Below are 11,322 nucleotides of genomic sequence, written 5' to 3' on the forward strand. Positions count from 1 at the left end.
GTGAATTGGTCACAACAGTTTGCATCGATAGAAAGGATATTCCAAAGGAAGCACACGTAAAAAATGTCAGTTCTAGCTCCTTTCTTTCAATAGTTACAGTGCAGGTTTAAAGATGCACGGACACAAATTTGAAGTTTATATTTTCTGTATAATATCATGACATATATATTTATAGCATTTCACACAAAAATATATTAAAATTTTATTTCATCTTAAAGTTATTGAAACTTTAAATGTTTGGATGGGTTTGATTGACACATCCTTGCACTCTCACATATTTCTAATTACATTACTTTTATTCTTAATACTTAGGAAAAGTTGCAATCTTGTTGTTTAATACTTGTTGTTTAATAATGAAAAATATTTAAACTTTAATCCAGAAAAATAATTATATTCAGAGTAGAAATGATAGGAACCAAAACCCCTTCTGTTGTGTACAAAGTTTAGTTGATTGATCAAACCCATGAATTGTACACAATTTTTGTAATCAGGGCACGAGATCTATTATTCTTGATGTTTACGATTCACCCGGAGCGTTGAATTGGTAAAGTCCGCTCACCACAACTGCACTGACTGACAATATACTGTGTGTATGCTTTGCTTTCGAACATTTCTACTCTGAATTTTCTAGATTTTTTTTTTTTATTTTTCATTTATACACAACAAGATTGCCAATAAAATGAAAATCTGTGAAAGTGCAAGGATTTATTTTTAGATGAAATAAGATTTTTAATATATTTTTGTGTGAAATGCTTTTAAAATATATAAGTATAATATTATATAGAAAATATTAACTTAAAACCTGTGTCCATGCACCTTTAAAGATTTAAATAGACAACCAAAGGTTTATCTCCAAAATCATTTGCCCCAGTATCCTCGATTCCGAATGAATACCAAAAATATTATATAAATATAATCCCAGAAAAAATTCATAAGAAAATAAAAAAGATTTTTAAAAAGTGAAAATTAGGGGAAAAATAGATTGGAGGGAAGTGTAGAACAATAAATGAATCAGTCTTTAACTTCCAATAAAGCGCATTTTGTTTTATATGAATAATTTATGTATTTACATTCACTTACCCCGACTACAGTGTTGTCCTTTATAACCCGGATTACACTCAAAACAGTTTCCCGTAAACATATTACATCTTTGCTCAAGACAGTTTTCTGGACATAATTGGTCACAATACTGGCCGTAGAACTTAGATTCTGGGCACCCTGTTAGATGCAAAGAATACATTTCTTGTCTTTAAAGGAAAATGTGTAAATAATTTTAGTACTTTTTAAACGACGATACTATATGAAATTAAAATTATTGTATATTTTAAAAATTATTGTATACTTTAAAACTCACCGTAAACTTCCAATTCACACAAATCATTATATGCATATTGTGAGTAGTAACTTGGATACGTCACTTCGGGTCTCCTTTCGTTGTAATATATAACATACCGGCCGTCATAAGGACAGTTGATTTTCTGGTCTTCTGTTGGTGTACCGCTTATTTGTTGCAATTCATGAAAACAAAGACAACCACTGTCTTTATCGGTACTGTTTGAAACGTAAACATAAAATCCAGCAAATCTTTTGTGGTAAACACTAGGGCCTAAACATATAAAAATGTTTTTTCATTGCCATTTGTTGGTGTTTTCGTAGTTTATTTTAGATTTGTTGTATATGAAATCAAAGTAAATCAGGGATTTTTAAATTGATTTTCTGTATAATAGAAACAGCAACATCACGTTGAAGTTTTTTCTAGGCATAAATGTAAAAAATATGAGGCAATACACTGAAATTATAATGCACTTATTCAAATATGACTATGTCAAAATATTCTAATTGAAATATTTTAATATCTCACATTCTTCAAGCTAAAACGTCTGAAATAAAATTGGGAAAAAGAGCATCCACCAAGTTGGATCTGTTGACTCGGAGGAGTAAATATCTTATGTCTAACGATCACACCCGTAGAGTCAGTCTTCTTTGTCAGTTGTAAAAAAATTATAACAAACAATTTCCTTACAAAAACAATTGATAAGCTAACACAATATTCCTCTTGACGATTGTTCGTGTTTTGTACCAAGGTCAGTTCAAATGAACTTTTAGAAATGAAACGTGAAATTATAGTAACAAGAGGCCCATGGACCTTATAGGTCACCTGAGCATCATGCTATGGCATTCACAATTTTGAAAGAGGCACCATTGCTCATTATAACTATACACTTAGCAATTGCTAAGTTTGGTTATAAAGATTTAATGTATTTTCACTATATAATAAATCAATAGAGCTCCGCTCGAACACAAGAACCCCTGACCCTGAGGCCATAAAATTTAATTTTTGTTGAGGCACTCTTGCTTATCATAACTATGTACTTAGTAAGTTTATGTAATACCCAGAAGCACACAAGAAGATTTTTAAAGAATAAATGCATTTTCACTATATAATCTATATAGCCCCGCCTTAGCACTAGAACCCCTGACCTTGGGGCCATGAATTTCATAATTTTTGTAGATGACTCAATGCTCATTACAATCATGCCAACAGCTTGGCTGCTTGATATCAAGGAGCAAAGAAGAAGATTTTTAAAGATCGCACTAGTTTTAGTGATTTTGGCCCCACCCCTCAGGCCCCAAGGGGGCAGGGATCATGAAATTTATAATTTATGTTCCCCTTCACCCATAGATGCTTTATGCTAAAATTGGTTTAAATTGGTTGAGCGGGTGCAAAGGAAAAGCTAAAAATGTTTAAATGTAAAACACACGACTCACGACGCACACCATACACCGCACGACGCCAGACGAGAACGGATAATAATAGGTCACCTGAGTTTACTCAGGTGACCTAAAAAACATTCCTTAAGGTAGGTCGCGGGTTTACGGCATAAAAATTCTTACGAGAAAACATGTCCTGAAAATTTGATCTAATGTTCCTTAGAATTCACAGCGTATTATCTGCAATTTTCATTAAATTTGCCTACGTAGTTTCAATGCTATATTACTGTAAACGCGGTATTGTTGTTAGTACTTTTTTTACGCTTTACTATTGAAATGTATGAAAAATGACGTTTTTAAGCCAATTTTGTGAAAACAGTTTCTTTTAAAAAGGTTGGATAACTTTTTAAAGACGTAGACGAATTAGTCAGGAATATCAAAATGTCAAGTTGAGGTAAAATCAAAACTATTAATATAAAAAAATCAATATGTCTTCTCGCTAGATTTTTTGCTAAATAATTTCAAAATTTTCTTTTATACTGCTAAAATGTTGCGTTTATGACGTTATTAAAATTTTCAACGTCATTTGTTGAACGTAGATACGTTTAGAGTACGATGAAAGATTCAAAAGGCGATATAGATACAAAATTTAAATTCATTCATCTTTTAATTTTTGCGGAGACATATTAGGTTGCCCAACAACTTATTTTCACTAGTATTATGAAATTCATTTTCTGATCACAAAGTCAGAATGATCGGTATAAACATTCCTCATGCATGAGAATTAACACACAGCGACAACAACGCGAGTGTTAAAATATTAGTACCTGTATTTTTAGGAAATTCATGGTCAATAGGATTTCAGACATAACACAAAGAATTGATCACTTTATTCTAAAACGGTAAGAAAAACATCCCGATACTGAGGAAATAAGCGGGGGGGGGGGGGGGGGGTACCTGCAATGTTCTTACGATATTAGTCGCAAGCTATAGTGAAGGGTCCATAATCTCAAACATTTGTTAATATCGAATTATCTGAATCAAAGGACCATATATGATTCGAGCCAATTTTGGCCCCCTAAAAATCAACATTTTAGAATGATTTTCAGATATGTTTAATTAATATTCATTTTGTAAAAGAGATTATATCAGGAATATTTCCAATATATTTTTCCACATTTATATGCAATCATTGGTTGTAAATAACATGAGAAGTAATGCTTATTTTGCTATCTAACAGAAAATCTAAAAATATGCCTTTTTCATGATGTTTATTCTTATGGGAAACATAGAGCGCAGTGAAGAACATGCATAATTTTTCTGTCAGTAATTAGTATTGGATAGATACATCTTTGGTAAAAATATAAAGTCTGTTCTAGGCTGCGCTCTATATTTTCTGGAAGAAAAACTGCTTGAAAATAAGCAGTTTTGTATAAAATATGCTAAAATGGCGGGAAAACGTGAACTTGTGATGTCATATTTCTAAAATATTGGCATTTTCACCAAATTGAAAATGACAAATAAAGGTGGCATGTATAGCTGTTCAAATTAAAGCTATATAAAAAGTAAAATTAAGATGTTCATTTTAAGGGGCCATTTGAGACACTTATCATATATTGCTCTTTCAATACACAAAATGTAAAACACTTGCATTTAGCTTATACACTTTGAGCTTTTGTTATAAAAAAAATGTGTAAAAAATACCTGTAAATTGTTTACAGTGTCTTATAAGTCTTACAGTCCAGGCGTTTGAATAAATTTGATTTTTAAATGCATTTCACAAGTTATTAGCCAACAAAACAAGGCGAGTGCACAAGATTTAAATACATAACAATCAAACAATAATAATGATGATAATAAAAAAAAAGGAAAATAAAAGTAATTAAATTAAACCTGTCTTTAGTGAGGAGGATTGATCCATCCTGAAAAGTATAAACATATTTACGCCCTGGATTTGGTTGGCAGTCACTGTGCAACACGCGTACGCATGTTCCTCTGAGTTTCAAATAACGTGCGCACATATAACCCTCAAGTTTGCCGCTAAGCAATTTTTATTCATGATAACTTTCTTTCTGCAAACCATCTTTTACGCTTCAAATTATTCTGACTTTAAACAGTTTAGTTACACTACCTTAACGACCTATAAAAAGTACAGGCTTAGAGCAACATGCCAAGTTTCTTTAAATGTAACTCGAGGTACTTCCCTTGTCATTGGTCTCAGAGATAATTTTTTGTTTGAAAACCTGTCTGATTGTTCACACAAATACACTGAAGTTAAAAGTAAAAATATGCTCAAGTTTCCTAACTGACATTGTATTTGTAGTTTATGGAGAACAGGTTTTCAAGCAATCATGCCCAATGCTTAAGGCTTTTTAGTAGTTTTATTATTTATTCATATGAAGCATAATTCTATAAACGTTTGTGACCTCCAAGTCGACATTTAGATATAAGGTATTGACAATGCACTTCCATTTATATGGTCGACTCGAACTTTCCATATGATCTCGAAATAAAAGACACAACGAAATACGAAACGTTTGTTTTAATAGCCAAAACCTTGATGGTAACTTACCACAGTAACTTAATGATAAACGTTGTGTCTTCGACTTTTCTATCGCAAAATTCCCTTTATTTATGTGGCAATATGCCGTACTACCCCTATATTGAGTTCATTCGATGCGCTGACGCAAGCCTAACTTCCGAAAAATTTCTAAATCGAGACAAGACTTTGGCACATAGGTTAATGAAATAAGGATAAGTTTTGTTTATATCATCATTTCGGAAATTGTACTATCGATATAAAAATGTTGGCAGCATATACAGTCTGTGCATATAATAAGATTTTAAACTTTAAAGTTTGAGTTAAGTGAAGCCAATCATTTACAAAACTGAAATTCATTTTATAAAAATCGATTTCATACTTGCAAAATTATCAGTCCTATAATAGATGTGGATGTGACTAATGCTGACTATTTTCTCTAGATCTACTCTCCACTCTGCTGTTCGCTGACTAGGGCCTGATATTGTACACTGTCCTCCAATAGCTCCACGGTCGGAATATCTCCCGTCGACTGCTTTCCCTGCTCCCCATGCTACTGGTTTATCTGGCCAATTGTGTTCCTGCCAGGCAGGTCTCCTCAAGGCTAAATTCACTTGTAAACAAAATGACAATGTGTAATATATTTTTTAAGGTCAAGGATAAATCAACGTAGATTAAGGAAAGGTATTATTTATGGAAAAAAACTGATTACAAAGAGGAAAATATGAAACAAAGGAACAAACACTTTAATACATTTTATTTAATTACTTACAGTAACTACAGTGTGACCCTTGATACCCTGATAAACAACCTTTCACACAGTCACCAGTGACGGCGTCACACTGCTGTCCCTGACAATTGACTGGACATGTTTGATTACAATATTCTCCATAATATCCAGGGATTGGACAGCCTATGTAACAAATCATTATTATTGGTAACTAATGTACTTATTTGAAGCTTTATCATTCCACATAATTTCTATTAAGGCAGTAATGCAAGACATTGTCGCGGAAATTTCGCACATATCATGTAGGATGTACATGCAAGTTACATATACAGTGTATCTGCTGGAACTCACCATAAACCTCCAATTCACAAAGTGCGTTGAATGCAAACTGAGAGTAGTAGGTAGGATAGACCACACCACTAAGACGTTCATTGTAGTATATAACATATTGTCCATACACGGAACAGTTGATCCTCTGATCTTCTACAGGTGTACCGCTAACAGTCTGTAATTCGTGGAAACAGAGTATGCCGCCCTCTTTTGAAGTCGTGTTGGAGACATAGACGTAAAATCCAGCAAATCGAAAAGCGTATGAACCTGCATACAGAGGTACAAATTCAATATCATATATTCTCGATCAATGAAGTTTCTTCTGAACCAATAATTTAATAATTCATTAAATTATTAATTTTTACAATTATGAAAAACGTTATGGATGTGATATCAATACGAGCATCTACATGTATCTTATACCTAAAACGCATACCAGGATTATTATCCGTTCTGTAGAAGATATTGATATAACTGATGCTGACCACACTCCCTAGATCTACTCTCCATTCTGCCGTCTGTTGTTTGTCGGCTGATATTGTACACTGATTACCATTTGCTCCGCGGTCAGTATATTTGCCATCCACCGCCTTGTCTGCTCCCCATGGCAGGGATTGTGAAAAAGCGGTCCTCTGCCAGGCAGGTTTCCCTAATGCTAAATTGTCTAAATAAAGAGATGAAATTAATTAATTTTTTTTTGGAATTAGAAGTTTAAAGTATGCAAAGTTAAAATATCTTCTGCAAAATAACAGTAAATATATTTCATTCTTCTTGTTTTTTAACATTATGAAGTATCCTGAAGTGTTTAAGTATGTTTAAAGAAGAACTTAAACACGCCTTATTCATTCGTTGTTTTATTTCTTTTAAAAAATATATAATTAAACTAATCCTGAATATCTCTTAATGATACCGCAATGATCAAAAACACTCCCCTATATTTTTATTCATGTCAAATGCTAAATCTTTAGAGGATTAAGTTATTTTGATTTAAAAAAATGTTTTATACATTGCAAATAATACATGATCAGGCCTGGGGCCGTAACACTTAGATGAGCTCACGTTTGATCTTAATTTTACTTTTTCCAGATATTAATAATATGAAAACGAGACTGCAATGAAAAGTGAGCTTGTCTAAGTTTCATGGCCCCCAGACCAGATATCAAGGATAATATATATTTAACAAAAGTTTACTTAAAATTTTTACAATCTTACTATATGCACAAGTACACGTTGTACTCAGGATAAGTTGGAGGATACAGCGAATCATTCTACTCATTCTGAAAAATTATAATATAAGCAATAACAAGATACGACCGGGCAATATTGCTCACTCACACTTGTTGAAAAAAAAACAAAAAATCATTTTAGTATTGAAAAGTTAACTGGATCAAACTTGAATTTACCTCAACCTCAGGATGCATCCAAAGAGATATTACAAACCATTGCTTTGCTATTTCTAAGCAAATTTAAATCAATTTTGGCAAAAAAGTGTAGCTAAAAGAAAACATATATTTAGAAATTTATGGCCCTTTCTCTTAACGGCCTTTGGGGTTTTGATAAAACCAGCAAAATTATTACAATCTTAAGATATATTTCTCGATATCAAGCGATCAAACATGATTGTAGTAAACACCGAGCCTTAAGCTAAATTATGAAACTCATGGCCCCAACATCAGGTATTCACGAGTTATACACTGGGAAAAGTACGGAAGCCCATTTAGGACCTATCAAAAAATATTTTTGAATTCGTTATAACGATTTTTAGAATTCGTTATAACGAATTTAATTTGTTATAACAGATTTTTAGAATTCGTTATAACGAATTTAATTTGTTATAACAAATTTATTGAATTCGTTATAACGAATTTAATCTTTTATTACAGATTTGTTGAATTCGTTATAACCAATTCAAGAATTTGGTTATAACGAATTCAACAAATCTGTAATAACAGATTAAATTCTAAAAATCGTTATAACGAATTCAAAAATATTTTTTGATAGGTCCTAAATGGGCTTCCGTACAAAAGTGGCTGGTTGATTGATTGTTTTATTGTTCAACGTTCCATTTTTCGCTCGATTATATAGAAATGTCACAGTATGGCGGTGAAGGGCTTCAAATTTAGGCCATTACTCACTCAGGGCTATTGAGCAGTAAGGGATCTTTATCGTGCTAACGCCTACAGTTACACGGGACCTACTTTTTTAAGGTATTATCCAAAGGACCCGTTACTTTCACTTTTAATGTCGAGCGCTTGGCGAAGGAACAATCACTACCTATATTTACGTCTTAGGTTTGACACGGCGCCGCGAACAAATATTGAATAAGTGCATCCCGATCACGATTATTTTTGATGAGCAAAGTGCAAAGTGCATGTGCTTCTTCAAAAATTGTTAATTTATTCCCATTGGGTCAGGGGTTCTGGTGGTAGGACGAGGCTCTCTTGATTATATAGTGAATTGGATTATTATTTCAAAAATGTCTTCTTTTCCTCAGGGTATTAAACAAATTGAATAAGTACATAGTTATGATAAGCAATGTTGCCTCTTCCAAATTTGTGAATTTACCGCCATGGCCCTTGGATCAAAAGTTCGACCATAAGTTCTGGTGTTACAATTAGGGCGAGGCTCTATTGGTTCTAAAGTGAATACGCATTTATACTTCTTAGGTTCGTGGTACTAATTTAAGGTAGGATTGTTCTCTCATTTCTTGTATTTAAAAATTAATGAAATTTTTACAGAATCAAGAGGACAATATCACTAAGTGATGGTATCAGTGAGATTAAATTTGACCGATTAATATTAGAGGCAAGGTCAGGTCAAAGTCACTACCTTTTTTCTGGACATTAAGAATAAAAAATTACTGTTTCCAATCATGCGATCCCTACTTGTAATTCAAAAGATTGAAAATTTTTCTTTTTGCATAAAAAGATACAACCATATAGGGCCTATAAGATGATATTACCAAATTGACATGAATAATTTAAATAAAATGGATATTTTCTAATCCGAATTTCCTCTACTTTTCTTAAATTCTTAGGATTTATTGTTATTTTTATATGCTTCCTATATTCAACTTTTTCCAATTTTCACATATAGTAAAGTTGCCACATAAAGGTACAAAATGATACGAAAACTAATCGTTTTGATCGTTTACTAAGAGAGAAATAACACTTTTTATGGGTTATTGGCTCAAATCTGTACTTAGATTTGAAGCATTTAAATGCCAACATAGTTCTAGTATGTGTGAAAACTCTGATTTATTTGATATATTTTGAAACTTTAGTCCCTTATTATTAATATAACTTACATTTGAGAATTTAGCCTAGTCTTTGATTGCGTAAAAATTATAACTAAATTCAATGTTCTATGATAATTTTGAGAGGCAGAAAAGAAGATATTTTCATACGCAACCATTCCGCCAAAAATATAGTCCCTGCTAGTTTTCAAACGCAGTTTACCATTTCTTTGTAAAAGTTATATAATTCTGATGAGGAAAGAAAAATATGGTCTTTTAAATCTCTTACATCGAAATATATAAGACATATCAACAAATGTACTTTAAATATTCTATCTAGTCAGAAACCAGAGAAGAATCCTACCTTAACAAATTAAGTGAATTATGATAAATAAGGATGTTTCTTTCAAAATGGGGAAATTTTTTTGCCCCACTGTAGGGAGTTCTATTGCTCAACAGATTTTATAGTGGAAAGACGTTTTTTTATAAAAATATTCTTTTGAGTTGCTAGTTATGAATCAAAACGCTAAACGTGTAACTATGATGAGCATGAAAGCTTCGTTCCAAGTAGTGAATTTCGTAACCCTTTACTAAGATGTTCTGGTTTAAGGGTCGGCCTCTTGATAAAATTGTGAAAATGATTTTATTCTAAAATTATCTTATCTGCTTCTTTGTATTTAACAGATAAACAAAGCCTTAAGGTAGAACCTGTGTCGGAGAAGTCTTTTCATAATTTTCATTTTGAATTCTCTTGAGAAAAGTTATTCCCCGTTGCCATTTACTCTAAAAAATTAATCAGTGTAATAACTTTTTGAAAGATTAATATAATAAGATATTTTTGCAAGAAAGTTTATTTTTGAATACAAAAAGTAATTTAATAGTGTGTTTTAATGATGATCGGGAAGACTTGTAAGTAAAATAAATAAAAGACAAAAATATTTTGCCTTTTCAAAAGGTCTTCAAAGATGAAGAGATGTCAATGCAAGATGAAGATATTAGAGGTTTAAATAGTAATTTATGTAGTACAGAAGCTCTGATAATTATCTCATGGGCAGTATAGTGATAGTGATAAATATAGAAAGATCTGAACCTTATTTATGAATTATTTTTGAATACTATATTTATTTGTTAATCCTGGTCATCCTATTACCCCTGGTTCCGGTCAATAAAATTCATCTAATTTAATTTAATACTTCGTGGTTACTCTCAGTTGTGTGCCCATGAAGGCCGCTGGTCTTGTTAAAGATATATTTTGTATATATTCATGTATCACTTTGACGAACTGTTGTAAACACGTCTTACATATACCCAAAGTTGCCATGATTTGTACAAACTTCATATTCTACACTACCTGAGAACATTTTATATTGATATGTCAATTCATGAGGAAGTTGTTATTGAGCAGTTTTTTTAAAAATATTTGATATCCTTTCCATTTATGAAGGCATTGACGTGAAAAGCAGGAAAAAGGCTAAAACTTTTTTATAAATGTTAATGTATTGCGTTGACCAAAAATGTGAATATTTATCGAATATTTAGTATCAAAAATAGAGCACTATATGTGAAAAAACCCCATAAGATTTGAAACTTGATAAATTACATTTTGCATTTTAAATTTGTAACATAAAAAAAATTACACCCTAGTTTAATCAAAAACATTTTTATCTTACCTTTGCAAGCATACATCTCTTCGGCAGAGGTTAAAAAAAATAAATAGATTTTGGAGCTTTCCCTTACTGATTGAATCAAGTTGTTAACCAGGAAGTTAAATGAAAG

At 31.9% G+C, this 11,322-nt stretch overlaps 1 protein-coding gene across 1 annotated transcript in view; it reads right to left on the reverse strand.

Moving 5' to 3' along the window:
* Positions 1-11,322, reverse strand: part of LOC134282469 (multiple epidermal growth factor-like domains protein 10) — a 32,171-nt gene extending 20,849 nt beyond the window's left edge. Inside the window, exons 1-8 of the mRNA XM_062764878.1 lie at positions 11,217-11,322; positions 7,524-7,588; positions 6,748-6,975; positions 6,333-6,578; positions 6,024-6,164; positions 5,634-5,864; positions 1,355-1,606; positions 1,081-1,218 (exon numbers count right to left, since the gene is read on the reverse strand). Coding sequence (XP_062620862.1) covers positions 1,081-1,218; positions 1,355-1,606; positions 5,634-5,864; positions 6,024-6,164; positions 6,333-6,578; positions 6,748-6,975; positions 7,524-7,587 — 1,300 coding nt within the window. The 5' untranslated portion in view covers position 7,588; positions 11,217-11,322. The remainder of the gene's footprint in view (positions 1-1,080; positions 1,219-1,354; positions 1,607-5,633; positions 5,865-6,023; positions 6,165-6,332; positions 6,579-6,747; positions 6,976-7,523; positions 7,589-11,216) is intronic.

This window comes from Saccostrea cucullata, unplaced genomic scaffold, assembly GCF_032062105.1.
Source record: "Saccostrea cucullata isolate Sc308-1 unplaced genomic scaffold, CSIRO_AGI_Scuc_v1 ctg1137, whole genome shotgun sequence".
NCBI lineage: Eukaryota > Metazoa > Mollusca > Bivalvia > Ostreida > Ostreidae > Saccostrea > Saccostrea cuccullata.